We start from the raw sequence: 17,727 nt of genomic DNA, 5'->3' as shown, positions 1-17,727 counted from the left end.
GGACTGGGCCAGACCGGGCCCATATGACCAGCCCGCGCTGAACACACTGCGGCGGGGGAAAGAGTGGGAGAGACCACGTGCGGGCCGGGAGTCCAGCAGCACCGGGGAGGAAGGTCCAAACACCAGCCCCAACGCCAGCACCCGCGGCACAACCAGGGTGAGCAGCACACCCTCCAACAGAGGCGTGTGGCAGGGCCTGAGCTCCCAGGGCTCGTGTGTGTTCCCTGGATCCCATCAAACCTCCGCTAGTAATCCGCAGATTTGTCCGCAGATTTGTCAGGAGCCAAGGACGTAAAAGGAGAGGAAGTGCAAATATGTGCTGTGTGTGAGGTTTCTTATCCTGCAATAATGATCAGCGAGTGTGTGTGTGTGTGTGTGTGTGTGTGTGTGTGGGTGTGGGTGTTTGATAGGATGAAGCTCATGAAGACCTGGCTGTGTGTCTGTCACGTGGTTTGTCACTGGACATTCCTCGCAGCAGTCGAGACTCTGTTCAGGGTTCCAGTGGCTACAGCACACAGACCAACACACCATGCTGCAGTGAAGATGCCCATGGTACGGACTGGGGGCGGGGCTCGAGCTGCTTGTGCCACGCTGGCATTTTACATCTAGAGGAGCAGCATGAGACCATCAGTGGAGAGCTTGCTGCAACCACAGCACTGCAGAACCACAGCACTAATGAACTACAATACCACATCACTGCAGAACCACAGCACTAATGAACTACAATACCACATCACTGCAGAACCACAGCACTAATGAACTACAATACCACATCACTGCAGAACCACAGCACTAATGAACTACAATACCACATCACTGCAGAACCACAGCACTAATGAACTACAATACCACATCACTGCAGAACCACAGCACTACTGAACCACAGTACAACTGTACTACAGAACCACAGCAATACAGATCTACAGTGCTCCAATATTGTAGGACCACAGCACTACAAAATTATAGTACCACTGCACTACAGAACTAGAGCAGCCTTCTTCTTGTGATGGACTGCCTAAAGGTATCTCAAGGTATCTCTACCTAAAGGTATCCGTAGAGATACCTTTGCCCTATTCCCTTTTAGACAGCACAGAATCTGGTTGTAAAAGGTGTCAATGGGAGTTATTATGGGTTTGTAGATTGTACCGACGGTCCATGTTTGCGTTATTGTCACTATCTGTTGTAAGTAAATCCAGAATCTTTTCTCTCGTCTCTCTCTACAGTGTTTGATTATGACTACTTGCCAGGGGCTGGAGATCAAGACGTAGAGCAGCAGGATTGCAATGGGACCTCCCCCATTTCACGGAACACTGACATCAGCCAATCATATCGCCGGACGTTACAGGCCAAGCGTCCCGCCTCCACGGGGGGCTTGCCCTCACCCTGTGGCCCGGTGACAGCAACACCTGGCATAGCCACCATCCGCCGCGCACCCTCATCCAAGCCGAGCCTGTGGCGGGGGTCGAGCGGCCAGGGCCCGATTCCCATCAGGACCCCTGTGGTTCCTGTGAAGACGCCCACCGTGCCAGAGCTGCCGACCTCTCCCGTCGGCAGCGATGGCGGGGAAAGCCCCACATCATCTCCCGTGGTTACGATGGGAAGCAGCAGAAACCAATCACCCTCAGAGCACGTGGCCCCCTCCATCAGCCAATCAGATGTTCTGATTGAGGAGGAGAAGCATGATGTGCAGGAAGATGATACACCCCTGGCTATTCGCCGAAGCATGAGGCTCAGAAAGACAATGACCAGTGACAGGTTTGCACCACTTCTCGAATGAAGGACAGAGAGTGTCTGTCTTAACCAATCAGAACCCACAGCTCACATGTAGCAGAAGTGATTGAGGTAGCGACATGACTTTAGGTGTGGGATGTTATTTTACATCATAGTAACAGACACACACACACACATTAATGTGTGTGTGTGTGTGTGTATATATATATATAAATATATATATATATATATATATATATATATATATATATATATATATATATATATAGGGATGATCTGCCTACATAATCTAAGTGTTTGGTTGTACATATAGTTCCTCTGTTTTGAAGTGATTCTCTTTTACTGTTACTGATACTGTAGGTCTTCACCACCAGCCCGTACTTCTATAGGTGCCAAAACGTAGTGCCTGACGCCTGCATCTTCCTTCCTACTTTTGTCCCGATCAGGACTCGGAACCAGGACTTGTACCGGGCCCCAGTAGTTTACTCAAAGAGAGCAAGGTCAGTGCACTTCACTGACTGGCTCTCTTAAACAAGACCTGTAACATCTGCACACCGCAGAACTGTCTTTCGTAGTTGATGAGTAGTGAAGAACTGGTGGGGGGATGTAGAGACCGAGACGGGGGACACTGCCACACCAGGGGACACTGCCACACCGGGGGACATTGTCACACCAGGGGACACTGTCACACCGGGGGACACTGTCACACCGGGGAACACTGTCACACCGGGGGACACTGTCACACCGGGGGACACTGTCACACCGGGGGACATTGTCACACCAGAGGACACTGTCACACCGGGGGACACTGCCACACTGCATCCCTGCCATGTACCTGAAGCATAACAGAGCGTACAGCTCTGGAAAAAAGAGAGAGAGAAAAGAGACCACTGCACATATATCTATATTATAGGTATATGTTTGAGTAAAATTAAGATTGTTCTATAAACTACTGACAACATGTCTCTGAAATACTAAACAAAAATTTTTGCATTTATTTACAGAAAATGAGAAATGGTCAAAATAATGAAAAAGATGCAGTGCTTTTAGAACTCAAATAATGCCACACACAAAACAAGTTCATATTCATTTAGAAACAACAATAGTAATGTTTTAACTCAGGAAGAGTTCAGAAATCAGTATTTGTTGGAATAACCATGATTTGTAATCACAGCTTTCATACATCTGGGCATGTTTTCCACCAGTGTCTCACACTGTTGTTGCATGACCTTGTACCACTCCTGGCACAAACATTCAAGCAGTTCAGCTTTGTTTGATGGCTTGTGACTATCCATCTTTCTCTTGATTACATTCCAGAGGTTTTCAATGGGGTTCAGATTCAGATTGGGCTGGCCATGACAGGGTCTTGATCTATGGGTCCTTCATCCACACATTGACCTAGCTGTGTTCGCAAAGATGAACCTGCCCAATTCCAGCCTTGCTGAAGCATCCACAGATCATCACCGATCCTCCCACACAGGGGGCAAGACACTGTGGCTTGTACGCCTCGATCAGGTGTTGTTCAAAGCTGGGCTTTTGCAAACTTCAGCCTGGTTCTCCTTGGGTTCTCATTGATGAAAGGCTTTTTTTCTAGCTTTACATGACTTGAGCTCTGCCTCAAGGAGCCTGCAACTAACTGTTCTTGCCGTGCACTTCACCCCAGCTGCCATTTGTCATTGCTTTTGTAAGTTGCTTGATGTCATCCTGCGGTGGCTGACAGACATTTCAATAAGGTCCCGGTCATCCCGGTCAGGGGAGAGTCCGTTTCGTCTTCTCCCGGTCTGTAGCTTTGTTGTACCCACTGTTTGCTGCTTGACCTTGTTGTAATGAACTGCCATCTTTTACATTGTAATAATGGAAGCAACATGACGCTCACTGTATCCCTCTGCCAGTGAAGCAAGAATTTCCCTTCTTTTCATCACTCAAGTTTTTTCTTTTCAAGTCCTTTGGCATGGTTTTTTTTTATTTTATTCCAGTTACTTTTGAGCTATTCCTAGCACTTGTTTTGCCATCCAGCTTGTCCTACTGCAAGAGGATCGTGATGACCACAGCAGTGTTTTTATACTTTTATTCGGTAAATAAGATTTGATTCAAGTGATCACCTAATCAGAAGCACATTAAATAGAATGAGGTGTACTTGGGTAGGAATTCAACTGACTGGAATGGAATTGCTGTCATACATGTAGAGATGCTGATTTTCAGAAAACTTTGCAGTGGTTGCTTAATTTTTTTCCAGAGCTGTACATGAAACATAACGGCATACATGAAGTGCACAGTGTCTGTTTTCCCATGGAGCAGGAGTAATGCAAGGCTGGGATAACACCGACACCAAGACCATAACAGGACCAGACAAACAGTCTGAGTAAAGACCAAGACCATAACAGGACCAGACGAACCGTCTGAGTCAAGATGAAGACCATAACAGGGCCAGACAAACAGTCTGAGTCAAGACCAAGACCATAACAGAACCAGACAAACAGTCTGAGTCAAGACCAGGACCATAACAGGTCCAGACAAACAGTCTGAGTCAAGATGAAGACCATAACAGGGCCAGACAAACAGTCTGAGTCAAGACCAAGACCATAACAGAACCAGACGAACAGATCGAGTGAAGACCACCACCACACCGGGGCCAGATGATCAGTTCAAGTCAACACCAAGACCATTACAGGGCCAGATGAACAGTTCAAGACCAAAAATCTGAATACAAATTCTGACTATATGAATATGGCTTACAACACAACATTATACAATAATTTTTCATTTTAACTTCATTTTGGAAATTATGCTTCACACACCAAAATAGTTATGTTTATAATTAAACATTTACAGAATACGTCAGACAGTATACTATATTATAAATAGCAGCTCACATATTTAGCAGTATGACACTACCTGTGATCCCTGGGAATGACCAAGGCATTACTAACACCATACACTAGCTGCTCTAGCAGGTGAGATAAGGAATAACTTAGGAGGAAGCCAACTGATCAAGAACAGGTAAAAATGTACCTTTTTTTAAAAATATTAAACAATTTCTTATCTCCATAGAATCAGCAGGGAGACGAGTCAAGCATTATTTAGCTCCGTTCCAACTCTGAAGAATTCATGTCAGAGGTGCCAAGGTTCTGTTGCCTAATGGTCCCAGTTTCACTGTACTACATTTTGAATTTATTAGCAACTTCAGTAATGTTCAAACAGGCCTACTTCAGAAATAACATTCATTCTGTGTCCTTTTAATTGTAAACTGAATCTCTGGGTCTGGATTTTTCATCTCCTTTGTCAGGTTGTGTAATAAATGTTCAGTGTGCTCTATGCTTTACGGTAACTTTAGGCCTGTGGGCAGCTCAGTCAAAAATGGTCTAGAACCTTCTAGAATGTTCCTCTTAGCTGATGCTAGATGCATATGAAGCTATGTGTATATAGTGTGTCTATCTGAACTACGACCCCTGCCAGTAATATTGTTACTCAACAGTAATGCAGCTGCTCTGATATTGTTAAGTCGTCACTAGCATTTATGAGTGAAAGAGTGAAGGAGTTGACGTGAAGATTGGAAGTTAGGATGAAGTTGTTTATATGCGAAGGCTGCAGGTCTTCTGGCTGCTTCAGGGATGAAGACTCTGTTTAATCCCTGTGCTAAATTGTTGGTTTAGCTAATAAAAATTCAGAGTGAAATTCTTCATTTTCAGTGGTCTTCATGTCATAAATCATGTTAAATATTACACATTTATATAATACCAAACTATTGCAAAACGTTATTTAAAAAAGAAGGAAAAATAGGAAAGACACAGTAAAACAGCTGAACTGATTCAACACCCACTGCCTCCTCAACCAAATCTACACACAACTGTGTAGACATGAAGAGCGGATGTTGTTCAACCCTACATACATAAACACACCCATACCGATTTGGAGAATTTTAATTTACGCCACTGGGTAACACAGATCTACAGGGACAAACAGAAAGGAAACCTTTAATGTTCAGTAACATTATCAGATAATAAACTTTACATCAATGCATAGACAGATTAAGTTTTCCATAAGGTCAATAGTGGTTTTCTCCCATAATTAGTCCTCTGCATTTTCCCATCTGTGCAGTGAGAACACACACACACTAGTGATCACTAGAGGCTGTGGTGCACACACACACGCATACACTAGTGATCACTAGGGGGCTATGGTACACACACACGCTCAGAGCGGTGGGCAGCCCAAACCCGGCACCCGGGGAGCAGTTGGGGTTAAGTGCCTTACTGTAGACCGATTCCCTAACCACCATACCATGACTGCCCCATGGCCATAAGCACAGAATCATCTCAGTATGCCTCATTAAACTATTAACTCATTTTGCACATACAAGTGTCTAATTTCATTCCATGGAAGAAAAACAACAAAATCCGTGTCTGATTTACATGGAACAGATTTATTAGATGTATTTTGCTCTCATTTTACAGATAACAGTTCAGACACACTGCAACTCCTCAAGACTCAGATCACCAACTACCTTAGAATACAAATGAGTCAGATTCTGGCTGTTTCCCATTACCCCAGTACACTACTAGTGCACTTCATGGAGTGCACTCAGAACACACGTATGGAGATACAGAACAAGCCCAGTTGAGTGGATGAAGGAGAAGGACAGCAACGCAGTGTGGCTCTACTTGGGCTGTGGCCCCCACCCACCCATGCTTGGAGGGCCAGTTCACATGGGCTGCTCTCTGGGCCGAGTCACAAACTGCCACCACAGGGGGGGGAGGTCACCCTCTTTACGGGCCGGGGGCAGAGCCTCCGATTTGAGCCCATCTTCTGGGGTTTCCTCCTGCAACTGCTGGACCTGTGGGGGGAATAAATTTATCCATATTAAAATGCAATCTAGGGTTGGTACCATTAATCAATGATTATTTGACAATAGGAACTAATATTTTGATTTGTTTTGAAATAGTTTTCAACCTCCTATTAGGCTACTTTTATAAAAAGATGTTCAGTCATGATTTATGCTCTACACCAGGGTTTTTCAAACTATGGGTCGCGACCCTTGGATGGGTCACGAGCCAAAAAAAAATGGTAGCTAAAAAATAAATGTTAATATATTTAATAAATTATTATATTAATGGATTATACTTTCGCGAGTGACCGTAGCGAGTGACTCTAGCGCGCGACTGCGCGAACGGCGGAGGCGTTAATACTTGGCAATTGATCGTGATATACTATACAAAGTTTGAAAAACACTGCTCTACACATAATTCGGGTGAATAATAATTCATAAAAGATGTGAAGTTGACATCACTGAAGCACTGAAAAAGAAGTGGAAACACTGCTAGCTTGGAAATACTGGTGAGTATCGTTTTCATTTCATGTTTTCTCATGTGCGGACTCAAAGCTCCAAATCTACCTTTGAAAAAGAAAATAAATTGTAATCTTTTATAAATGTATGGCCCAAGCTGATCAAACAGCTACATGTCGCAATGTTTTAAAAATAGGGATTATATTGTTTAAACAATGTTTACATTTTTAAACTTTACTTTCTGTATGAAGTTATTGTAAATCAGTTTAATCAGTTGCAGAATGTTCCAGTCAGCATCAATTTACTACAGCTCTGGTCTTTCTGAACCGTTCTTTTTACTTAAAGGCCCAGTCACTCCCATCCAGCCAGCGCTCATCAGAAGGAGACAGAGGCTGGGAAGAGACATGGTAATCCCAAAACCTCAGACATTTTGACCAAGGTAGCACACCCTTCACACAACAGCCCCTGTGCTGATCCAAGGCAGCACGCCTGTCCTCAGGCAGCTGGTACACACCTCCCTGTCCCAGCTCTGGGCTCGCAACTTCTTCCACTGCTCCCTCTTGGCGAAGTAGTCAGGGAACATGGCCTTCTCAGAGGGGTGCCAGTGATCCAAGCACCATTCAGGAACCTAACAAAGCAAAGGGGCAACACGTCAGTCTCCTGTGCTGTGCCCAGTCTCATGTACCTTGCTTAACATATATCAATGATTTTATCACTGCAAAAATGATTGTATCACTGCTTGACTGCAAAAATCAAACACACACAGCATATGTGATTACAGGAGTGGTGGGAGTGGACGACTGTCCTACCTTGTAGCATTCGTATCTCTCATAGGAGGTCCCTCCAGGTGAGTCAGGGAACAGGTAGGGTTGTGGGTGCTGGTTGGCCCAGAACTCCTCCTCTCCAGCTTTCAGCAGCTTGGTGGCTTTTATCATGTCTTTCTCATTCTTATGCTCATCAAACCGTGCCCTCAGCAAGCAGGCGTAGAAACGATACTTATCCCTGAAACGTCAAGAGTCAGACACCCGCGGTTTAACCCAACTGGAGGAGATATTGGAAAACAAGGACATTTAGGAACATTCATAATGCAAAACATTAGGACTTACAGAACTTCAGTTATGTATTTAAATGTTCTTTTGTATGCCTTATTGTGCAGAAGTGCACAACGTAATGCAATATCAGCTGGAAGCAAAATACATTAATGAATATCTAAGCCAAAATACTCTGACTACACGTCAAACTAGCAAAGGGACCCCAACAATCTGACTTCGGACTTGCCCACGTTTAAAACAGCCCGTGACTAAGTTGTTACTTAACAATATAACTAAACTCTTCAGGTCATGTATCTGCGTTTCCCTGAACATGTCACGTCCATTAAACTCGCACTCACCCTCTAAATGAACCCCGACCAGACGTTTGTGGCACCATTTCTCACCTTACACACTGGGCTGTTTTCAAAAGACAGCGTTATATCACACACGTTATCATTAGCTAGTCAGCGAGCTACGGTACCTATTGGAGCAGCCAGTTGGAATAACGTGTAGTATGAATTATGTGCACGGTAAACCAATTTCAGCCGAACCGCAACGTCCTTAGTAGCCTAGTCAATCGCTCCGGCTAGGCTAACGGAGCTAGCCCGCTAAGCTAACGACCCGAACGACCCAGCAGGTCCAGTAACAGCCGGGCTGAAACCAAGACGAACCAGTACATCAATCTTCCATAAACCGCTCGGCAGTACCTGAAAATGCACCACGACTCCAGGTGCCTCAGAGATTTTTTGTACAGTCGTAAGACTTTTTGTTGATGAGTTAAAAACGCAGCCATTTCCAACCCCTGTCACCTTAGCTGCGTGTGCAGGGGATTGTGGGATAGTGGAGGTTTGTAACGCACTAGGAAAGAGTAACAGTAAGAAATAGTCAATAAAAAGTACTCTGCGACGCTCGAATATTACAGCCCAGGAATTAATGCTGCATTGAAGTGTTTACATTGTCTGCTACAATGTCTGAAAAAATATTTTTTCCAAATTTTTTAAGATGTGCACCGAACGTCTCTGTGAAACCAATTGTAGGCATCGATAACAGTTATTACGGTAACTTACGTGCATTATGGGAGGATGGACATTCGCGTTTAGATTTAGTCACGCTGCGGTTGCCCAGTTTGCCATGGCGAACTTCAGGTTCATAGGTAAGGATCGGAGATCTCTCAAGTGTTCGAGGTTTTCATTTTTAGCATTGCAACAAGGCAAACCCACGTGTCAAGCGGAGGGGCTGCGTTCATTCATCCAGAGAAAACGCGTTACATTTACTACGTGTGTGTTGAAATGTGGAGTTAGCTCACTAAGACTTTAGCTGTTTTGAAATTAAAACACAATGAGAAAGTGATGTATTCTATTTTCTTTCTGTGTGTAGATATAGGTATTAATCTTACAGACCCCATGTTTAGGGGAATATACAGAGGAAACCAAAAACACGAAGGTACTGGCCCGTCTGAACACCGTATACTCACCACGAGTCTCTGTGGCATTCGGAATTTAATACGTGTAAAATGTCTTCATTTCCCAGATGATTTCCAACAAATAATTGAAAGAGCTCTTAACATCGGGGTTCAGAAGGTGGAGTTCACTGTGTTCCCTGTCATCGTTTCAGCCAGTGTCATGTGTGCAGCTGGGGCTTCCAGAATAAGTCCCTGTATGTTTCTTTCAGCTCATAATCACTGGTGGGAACCTGGGGGACAGCATAGAGGCCCTCAGACTAGCACAGACCAGAGGTGAGACCCACATCCTGAAGACCTGACGTCCTCACCAGCCAGGATCCAGATACAAATCCTCTTAAGTTTGGACACGCTAAACTTACCGGTTGATTCATCTCTCTTCCCAGACTGTAAAAGCGAATGTGCTTGTCACACGTGTCCAGTGATTTTTTTTGTTGTCCCCTCATGCCACTGTAATACGCAAATCGATCTGAGTTGTGTTTGATTTAGAAACATCTTGGTCTGGTCACCCAGGAGTGTTGTACAACATCACCAGAAGTATCGTCAGGGTCACTCTGAACCTTGTTAAAATTAGAATGATCATAGCGATGCTCTTTCGGAAACAAGACTAAGGAGAAGAATCAGAGAATCACATTTTTCCATGTATACTAGATTCCTGTATTTATTTTTTGATTCCTGTATTTATTTTTTTACAGCAAAAGTTCTTATGAAGAACACTTTCATTTCAAAACCTTATGTTTGAACGTCAATTTCAATTCGATTTTACTTGATAGATTGAATAATGTGCACCTTCATTTACTAGTTAAATTCTACTTTGTGTAACAAAATATGTGTGTGTGGTATTTTGTCTTCCTGACCTAGATGAATTCTCGAGTACTGTGGGTTGTCACCCAACACGTTGTGCTGAGTTTGACCAGCAGGGGGCAGAGCAGTACTTCTCCGCACTAAGAGAGCTGGCCATCAATAACAGAGGAAAGGTGGTGGCTATCGGGGAATGTGGCCTGGGTATGTGTTATGATTTTATTTCTGGAAAAGTTTGAGAATAGCTGTGAATGTATAGTAAATTACACCTTTGCATTTGGAAATTGTTATGTAGTGTGGTGATTAAATTATGACTCCAAAGTGAAAAGTAATTTGCCCAGTTTCTATTTTCACTGTTTCTTTATGTATTGCAGATTTTGAAAGATTGGAATTCTGTCCAAAAGAGACCCAGCTGAAGTTTGTAAACCATTTCATTCACTGATTACATTTTGTTTCAGCAGTTTGGTGCATTCATGCAAGCATTGTGATCCATTGTGGGTGAAGTTCCTCTTCTGCTTCACCCACACACAGGTACTTTGAGAAACAGTTTGATTTAGCAGAAGAGACCAAACTGCCCATGTTCCTACACTGCCGAAATTCTCACAGAGACTTCCTGGGTAGGTTTGGGCTTCCTTGGTAGGTTTTTGCCTGGCCCCTGGATCTCATGTGAGGGACATGGCTAGAATGTAATTTATATGAACCTTTTGACTGAAGTGAACTGAAGATTCACAAAGATAATAAATCATAAAATGATTTGTGCCCATGTATCTTTGAAAACGCTATCTTATAGAATTGTGTGTGTGTGCGCGCGCGCGTGTGCATTCTCTCTCTCACTCTCTCATCCACAGACATCATGAAAAGAAACAGAGATAGATGTGTTACAGGGGTGGTAGGTGTTGCTTGTAAAGTCAGCATTATTCCTCTGTTCTGTCTAGTTAGAGAATCACTCTTGAGCAGGTGTTCAGTGCTGTAGACACAGCTGTGCTGTTTTGTAGGTTCATTCCTTTGATGGAACGAAAGAGGATGCTGCAGCTATTATAGACCTGGATCTTTACATTGGCATCAATGGATGGTGAGCATCTGACATTCATCTAGTGTCTGAAGAAGTGTGTCTGAACATAGGGATGTAACAGCAGAACAACTGAATGAATGAGTCACTGTAACCGTGGAAGGAAGAACGGACTCTCTCTACATGCCAATATATAATATACAGGCTAATATGTGTTTATTTAATGATGTACATTAAGCCCATTGTCATGCTGACATCCACACTTGTCTGAAAGGGGTTTACATGGAATGACATTCAGGTCAACTGTCTGTGTAATCGGCTAGTAATTGTATAGACTAATTGTACAGTAATTGTAGATACACTGGTGCTTACAGAGAAGAAAAGATGGGAATTTAATAGATGTGAGATTTTTATTTTTAAGAATGTTTCTCTGGACTGTGAACTCTGATGTTAAAGCTCTTACTGGAAAACAGATTATTGTGGCTTTTGGTTTCAGGCACCCTGTAGTTTCCCTTTTTAAGGAGGACTTTACACAAAGCCCTTTCTTGGTTAAAAATAAGGCCTCCTCCCTTCATGTTTGGACAGATGCATTTTTAAATGACCACAGAGAGAATGAGGGGCGACAGGATGACTCGGGGAGTGTTGTGTATTGCTAATGTCTTCTTCCTGATCAATTCCAGCTCCCTGAAGACTGAGGCAAATCTCGAGGCCATGAGATCTATTCCCACAGAGAGACTCATGATTGAGACAGGTTTGCAGAAACGAGTAGGGACTCGTCACTCCACATGTTCCTTTGTGAAAGTTCACAATAGTTTTTTGTAGCACAGTTAAATGTCGATCAGTGTTTCCGTTTACATTATACGGCCCTGTAAATGCTGAACTTGCAGGGTCTGTGATTGGAAATGCTGCAAAAGAGCTTCACTCTCCGATCATTCGCTTTGTAGCCACTTTATGTACTAATTTTCTCTTTCTCCCCGTTTCTCCCAGATGCTCCATGGTGTGGAATCAAAAACACTCATGCTGGATCCAAGTTTATTAAAACTACATTTCCCACAAAAAAGAAGTGGGAGGCGGGGCACTGTCTGAAGGACAGGAATGAACCCTGTCATATCATGTAAGTGACAGAACTGCAGTGTGACACCAATACCAACACGCACAACCATCACATCATGCTGTTTGTGCTGGGATAGACTCCATAATTTGTCTAAATGCAAAACGTTTTGTGACACACATTTAATGATGTGAGAAGTGTCTGTATCTCTCAGTGTCTGGAAATGTATTTTGTGTGTATAAATCTGAAAACTGCAGTTTTGAGCACACTGTGTACACTGTAGACTGTGTTCCCAGTGTTAGCAGGATTGTTACATGGTTAAATGAGCACACGGAATTGTGTCGTACTTTGAGTTCTTGGGAGAGAACATTACTGATGTACCAGTGTGGCATGTCTGATTATTGGTCTGTTTGAGAAGGCTTCATGTTTCCCTAGTATGTCTGATTATTGGTCTGTTTGAGAAGGCTTTCATGCTTCCCTGGCATGTCTGATTGAGGATCTCATGTTTTTTGCTCAGACAAGTGCTGGAGGTGATGGCAGCAGTGAGGAATGAGGACCCAGAAGAGATGGGCAGCACGATCTACAACAACACAATGAAGATGTTCTTCAGCGGAAGCTGAAACCACTGACCTTGAGGATCCAGCCGATCTTCTGATGCCAAGCCTCTCTCTCAACTTTGCTTGTTGTGTGAAAACCATGCATTGAGCAATGATGGACTCAAAGGAGATGAAATGTGTTTTAAATAAACCCATTTGCTTTAAAATTTGACATGATTTTTAAATTTTGGGTGGTAGCAAATGTATCAACGCTTTCCACAAAGCATCACAGAGCACCTATGCAAGGTGGCCTCGAGAGACTTGTTATGGAGATGAATCACCGTGGTTGGACGGTACTGTCAAAGCACGAGGAAAACCGACACACCTTCCTTCAGTGTGACTCCCTGTGTGTGTCTCTCTTAAACGAGCCATTAAGTAACACACAGGGAACTAACGTTAATTAATAGAGTATATTCCAGGGTTTATTTCGTGGAATTAAAATGAATGCATGAGGATCAAGTTGCTTAACTTTGTCGAGTTTGATGAGCTATCTGAGGGACCGGGATGACATCAGGACCAAAAACCCTTTGAAGTTTGCAGCGTCACGCGGAGTTTAAAAACTCGGTTCACTTCCGCGTTCTTCGCATAGCAACAGGAGGCAAGCGAAGATGGCGGACGGCGAGGGTCCCGTCTAACGCGTGTGGAGTAGTCGTGGCGAGCAACCCAACAGCGCAAGGTGTTTCTCACTGAAGATACGGATCGGGCAAGACCCGCGCTGCCGGCGGGGCCATGGCATCTACTAACGTCCGAATCAGTCAGCAGGCATTGGCTGTGCTGGACGTGGCGCTCCGGGTTCCTTGCATCTTTATAATCGACGCCATTTTTAACTCTTACTACGATCCCGGAGCTTGCTGGGCTGGGGCGGTCGGCAAGGTTCTGGTACGAGTGTTAGGTAAGATCACTCACGACCTTCCCCACTGACTAGCGTGACTGAGCTCGATCGCCTGTCACCCAGCGCCGTGACGTTAGCGAGCCAGGTTAGCCGACTGGCTGTGTTAGCTGGATCAGTTATCCGGCTAACCGCCTCTAGCTTGTCACTTGTCAAAACAAGCGCGTCAGCCTCGCTTCACCAGGTAGCCAGCTGGACATGTGCACGGAAGAGCCGCTCTGGCGCAGATGGGATGGCCTTTCCCCCGTATCCCACTCCCAAACCCGCCGTCGTCGTTGTCCTGTTAACCTGTCAAAACGAAACCAAACAAACAAACAAGCGGATAAGCGGCCACCGTAGTTCCTGCTGTTTAATCTTAGTGATACAACGAACAAGGTGCAGCGGGAACGTCCACGCTAGAAACTTTAATCTTCATGACAAGTTACTTTTGCCTATTGCTACCAACAACTTTGAATAAGTAGATGTGGGTTTCTTTTTCTCTGTAACGTCTTCTAGCGTCAGCCTTAATGTCCGGTTGACACATGGGATAAAACCTCAAAACACCTGTTCCACATTAATAATAACTAATCTCCGAAAGTGGTTGACTGGACTGACAAGTCTTCACCTCCCTGTGTGTTTCAGGTATTGTAGTCTGCAGTGTCGTGCTGGTGCTGTCCCAGAAGTCCCTGTTCAAGTTCTATACCCTCTTCTTCGCTATGCTGCTGGGGTCCTCGGCAGTGGTCATAAACTACTATGCTACGTCCTACATAGACCTCTCTAGCTCCTACTACAGGGTGGCGCTGGGCTTCCGGTTACTGCCCCACAATGGCCCCAGTCTGTGGCTGGGTCTGGCGGTTCTGCAGCTGCTGTTCGGCACGGGCTACGTGGTGCTGCTGAGTGTGCGTCCGCCCGGTGCTGCCCTGCTGGTGCTGGACGTTCTGCTGCCCCTCTCGGGGCTGGTCCTGGAGCTGCCGGCGGACGCCAGGCACCTGGTGGCGGTGGCTTCGGGGCTGGCCCTGGCCTCTCACACGGCCGTGTGCCTGCTCGTCCGCCTCAGGTGGTTCTACTACTCCTGCCGCTACGTCTACCTGCTGGTGCGCCACATGTACCGCATCTATGGGCTGCAGCTGCTCCTGGAGGACACGTGGAAGAGAATCCGCTTCCCGGACGTGCTGCGCGTCTTCTGGTTGACGCGTGTGACCGCGCAGGCCGTCGTGCTAGCGTACGTGGTGCACGCGGCGAGGGCGGAGGGAGGCGGTGGTGGTGGTGGTGGTGGTGGTGGGGGGGGCGAGCAGCCCTACCTGACGTGGGATGTGTTCTGGGACTTGTGCAGTAGTCTGATCATCAGCGGGTGCGACTCCACCCTGACCGTTCTGGGCATGAGCGCCGTTATCTCCTCCATGGCTCACTACCTGGGGCTCAGCATCCTGGCCTTCATCGGCTCCACTGAGGAGGAGGACAAGCGTCTGGGCTTCGTGGCGCCCGTGCTCTTCTTCATCCTGGCCCTGCAGACGGGCCTCAGCGGCCTGGACCCCGAAGAGCGGCTGGTGCGTCTCAGCCGGAACATGTGCCTCCTGCTCACCGCCATCCTGCACTTCATCCACGGCATGACGGACCCTGTGCTCATGTCACTTAGTGCGTCTCACGTGCCGTCGCCACGGCGCCACGTGCCTGCTCTGCTGGTGTCGCTGGTGTTGCTGGTTCTGCCTGTGCTGCTCAGCTGTCTGCTGTGGCGACATTACGCCCTCAACACGTGGCTCTTCGCCGTCACCGCCTTCTGCGTGGAGCTCTGTCTCAAGGTGCTGGTCTCACTCACCGTCTACGCCCTGTTTATGATCGACGGAAGGTGCAGTGCGTTGTGGGAGAAGCTGGATGATTACGTCTACTACGTGCGCTCGGCAGGCAACATCGTGGAGTTCGTCTTTGGCGTGGTCATGTTCGGCAACGGCGCATACACCATGATGTTCGAGTCTGGCAGTAAGATTCGCGCATGCATGATGTGCCTCCATGCCTACTTCAACATCTACTTGCAGGCCAAGAACGGCTGGAAGACCTTCATAAACCGCCGCACCGCCGTCAAGAAGATAAATTCGCTGCCTGAGGTGAAAGGGGCGGAGCTCCGGGGCATCGAAGACGTCTGTGCCATCTGCTACCAGGAGTTTGCGTTGTCTGCGCGCATCACGCCCTGCCACCACTACTTTCACGCCCTCTGCTTGCGCAAGTGGCTCTACATACAGGACACCTGCCCCATGTGCCATCAGAAAGTGTACATCGAGGACGGCCGCGATCACGCTTCCTTCTCCAACAACAACGGATACGCTCCGGCTGGCGAGGAACCGGCAGAGTTTGCAGAAGGGGCTGAGGCAGAGGCGTGGCCAGCAGCAGGAGCAGGAGCAGAGCCTGATAATGAACTGCTGGAGGATAATGACAGTATTGAGTATGACGAGGAGGAGTGGGGGACTCAGAGCGGTGCTACTCCCGTAGAGGAGGACTACATTAACGATGATACAGACTCAAACACAGACTGAGCAGATATCTTAAGCTGAATGAAAAAAGGCATCTTAATTTTCAAGATCAGGGAAGTTCTTATTATTTTTTTTTCTCTGTGCTCCTTTAGGTCTTTTGTCTAGTTTGTATATCTGTGTCTCTCAAAGGGCTGCTTGGGATAAAAGCATTCTGAGGCATGGGCAAGTGCAAAAGCACAGGGTCAGAAGGCCCAAACACAACGGCTCGTTGCTCAGGAGTGTGTTTAAAATGCCACGAGGAAGGTCCGCTCCTCCACCGGGGGAGGTCAGCGCCTCCACCGTGAGAGGGCCGCTCCTCGTGTCGTGTCCAGCTTCCAGAAGGAGAGGCTAAAGCTGACATGCTGCAGCTACTGAGGTGACGTGCTACAGATTTACCTCTTCACGGCTACTACTGGTCTCTTCTGCGACCTTTGCTTCGATTTATGTACGTTGTTGTACATGTAATAAAAAGAAAGGCATGCTTTCCCTTAGGAATGAGGAAACCGCATAACTGGACGTTCTCAGAGGTGGCCAGAGACAGCTGAGTAAAACCCTGCCCCATGTCTCGCCCCATGTCTTCGCCCCATGTCTCCCCCATGTCTCCTCCATGACTCACCTCAGGCCATTATTGTGTTCACTTCTGTACATCAGCTCAATTGCAGCATGGACATTGTTTTCTCACTTTGATAACCATTCTGCAGCACAAATAACACATTACTCCTGTGTAAGGCGTGCACATAATGTTTTGCCAGGAGCAGTAAACCACTAAGTGATTGTTTTTGTTATTGGTGAGAGTTTAGTGGCCATAAATATAAACGGCTAGAGTGAGCTGATCTAGCATCAGTTGATGCCTTACCCAGTTTAATTTAAAAATAAAAAGACTTTATTTGTATTGAAAACGCACCCCAAAATGCAATGGATTGTTTCAGTTTGAAGTGTTTTCATACACTAAGAGTTTATGGACACTTGCATAATAATTTCAGCAAAAAAAGTCATACTTTCCTAATGTGGCTCACTGATTCAGTGGCCTGAAAAAATACGTCACCAAATAGGGACCTCTACCCACCTCTTGAAATCCTTTATGCGTCCTGATGTGTCTCTTGTATTAAATCAGTACACTGAGTAATGACTGATCTGGGACCGACAAAAACTGGACTGGTTTCTTTTGCTCGGTGGTCACCATGCACAGAGTTTCTTTTTTAAATGAATGAAGGGTTTTCGTGATTGAACATGATTTGTTTGTTGCAGTGCTGGTGGAGTTGTTGATTTTTGCCGTTTGCTAAGAGGATTTAATAAAAAATAATCCTGTATTCCATTGCACTATGTTTAAAAGAAAACGTGTTTGAGACTACTATTTTTCTTTGGCAGTCTGGAGATCGGAACAACCAGGCAC

At 45.8% G+C, this 17,727-nt stretch overlaps 4 protein-coding genes across 12 annotated transcripts in view; 3 read left to right on the top strand and 1 right to left on the bottom strand.

The window, feature by feature from the left end:
- The window catches only part of LOC143514698 (protein MTSS 1-like), a 28,107-nt gene extending 22,701 nt beyond the window's left edge, over positions 1 to 5,406 (top strand). For all 6 annotated transcript variants that reach the window (XM_077006209.1, XM_077006208.1, XM_077006210.1 and 3 more), the window contains 4 exons: positions 2 to 157; positions 411 to 552; positions 1,224 to 1,755; positions 2,092 to 5,406. In XM_077006209.1, the coding sequence (XP_076862324.1) occupies positions 2 to 157; positions 411 to 552; positions 1,224 to 1,755; positions 2,092 to 2,134 (873 nt within the window). In that variant the 3' untranslated portion in view covers positions 2,135 to 5,406. The remainder of the gene's footprint in view (position 1; positions 158 to 410; positions 553 to 1,223; positions 1,756 to 2,091) is intronic.
- A 727-nt stretch (positions 5,407 to 6,133) lies between these two features.
- Positions 6,134 to 8,976, bottom strand: ndufb9 (NADH:ubiquinone oxidoreductase subunit B9). Of its 2 annotated transcripts, none has more exons than XM_077006206.1 (4): positions 8,754 to 8,976; positions 7,825 to 8,017; positions 7,530 to 7,643; positions 6,134 to 6,565 (listed from the first exon to the last, which is right to left on the bottom strand). In XM_077006206.1, exons 1-4 carry the CDS (start codon positions 8,837 to 8,839, stop codon positions 6,434 to 6,436), a joined length of 525 nt encoding a protein of 174 aa, XP_076862321.1. In that variant the 5' UTR covers positions 8,840 to 8,976; the 3' UTR covers positions 6,134 to 6,433. The 2 variants fall into 2 exon arrangements, with proteins under 2 accessions (XP_076862321.1, XP_076862322.1); XM_077006207.1 differs by lacking the exon at positions 8,754 to 8,976 and adding an exon at positions 8,406 to 8,559.
- On the top strand, positions 8,942 to 13,127 carry tatdn1 (TatD DNase domain containing 1). 2 transcript variants are annotated; one of them, XM_077006201.1, is made up of 12 exons: positions 8,942 to 9,199; positions 9,424 to 9,489; positions 9,577 to 9,626; positions 9,718 to 9,781; positions 10,367 to 10,510; positions 10,681 to 10,723; positions 10,838 to 10,923; positions 11,155 to 11,195; positions 11,302 to 11,378; positions 11,996 to 12,066; positions 12,303 to 12,429; positions 12,884 to 13,127. In XM_077006201.1, the coding sequence occupies exons 1-12, from the start codon at positions 9,121 to 9,123 to the stop codon at positions 12,984 to 12,986; spliced, it is 951 nt and encodes a 316-aa protein (XP_076862316.1). In that variant the 5' UTR covers positions 8,942 to 9,120; the 3' UTR covers positions 12,987 to 13,127. The 2 variants fall into 2 exon arrangements, with proteins under 2 accessions (XP_076862316.1, XP_076862315.1); XM_077006200.1 differs by having other exon boundaries at positions 9,424 to 9,626.
- Positions 13,128 to 13,548: 421 nt separating this feature from the next.
- On the top strand, positions 13,549 to 17,644 carry rnf139 (ring finger protein 139). 2 transcript variants are annotated; one of them, XR_013130942.1, is made up of 3 exons: positions 13,549 to 13,854; positions 14,473 to 16,710; positions 16,827 to 17,644. XR_013130942.1 is itself a non-coding variant. In XM_077006199.1 (2 exons), the coding sequence occupies exons 1-2, from the start codon at positions 13,692 to 13,694 to the stop codon at positions 16,356 to 16,358; spliced, it is 2,049 nt and encodes a 682-aa protein (XP_076862314.1). In that variant the 5' UTR covers positions 13,549 to 13,691; the 3' UTR covers positions 16,359 to 17,644. The 2 variants fall into 2 exon arrangements, 1 of the variants encoding a protein (XP_076862314.1); XM_077006199.1 differs by having other exon boundaries at positions 14,473 to 17,644.
- Positions 17,645 to 17,727: the final 83 nt, after the last annotated feature.

This window comes from Brachyhypopomus gauderio, chromosome 5 (assembly GCF_052324685.1).
Source record: "Brachyhypopomus gauderio isolate BG-103 chromosome 5, BGAUD_0.2, whole genome shotgun sequence".
NCBI classification, from domain to species: Eukaryota; Metazoa; Chordata; class Actinopteri; order Gymnotiformes; family Hypopomidae; genus Brachyhypopomus; species Brachyhypopomus gauderio.
Note: the sequence above shows the minus strand (reverse complement) of the source record. Positions and strands in the feature narration are given on the sequence as shown.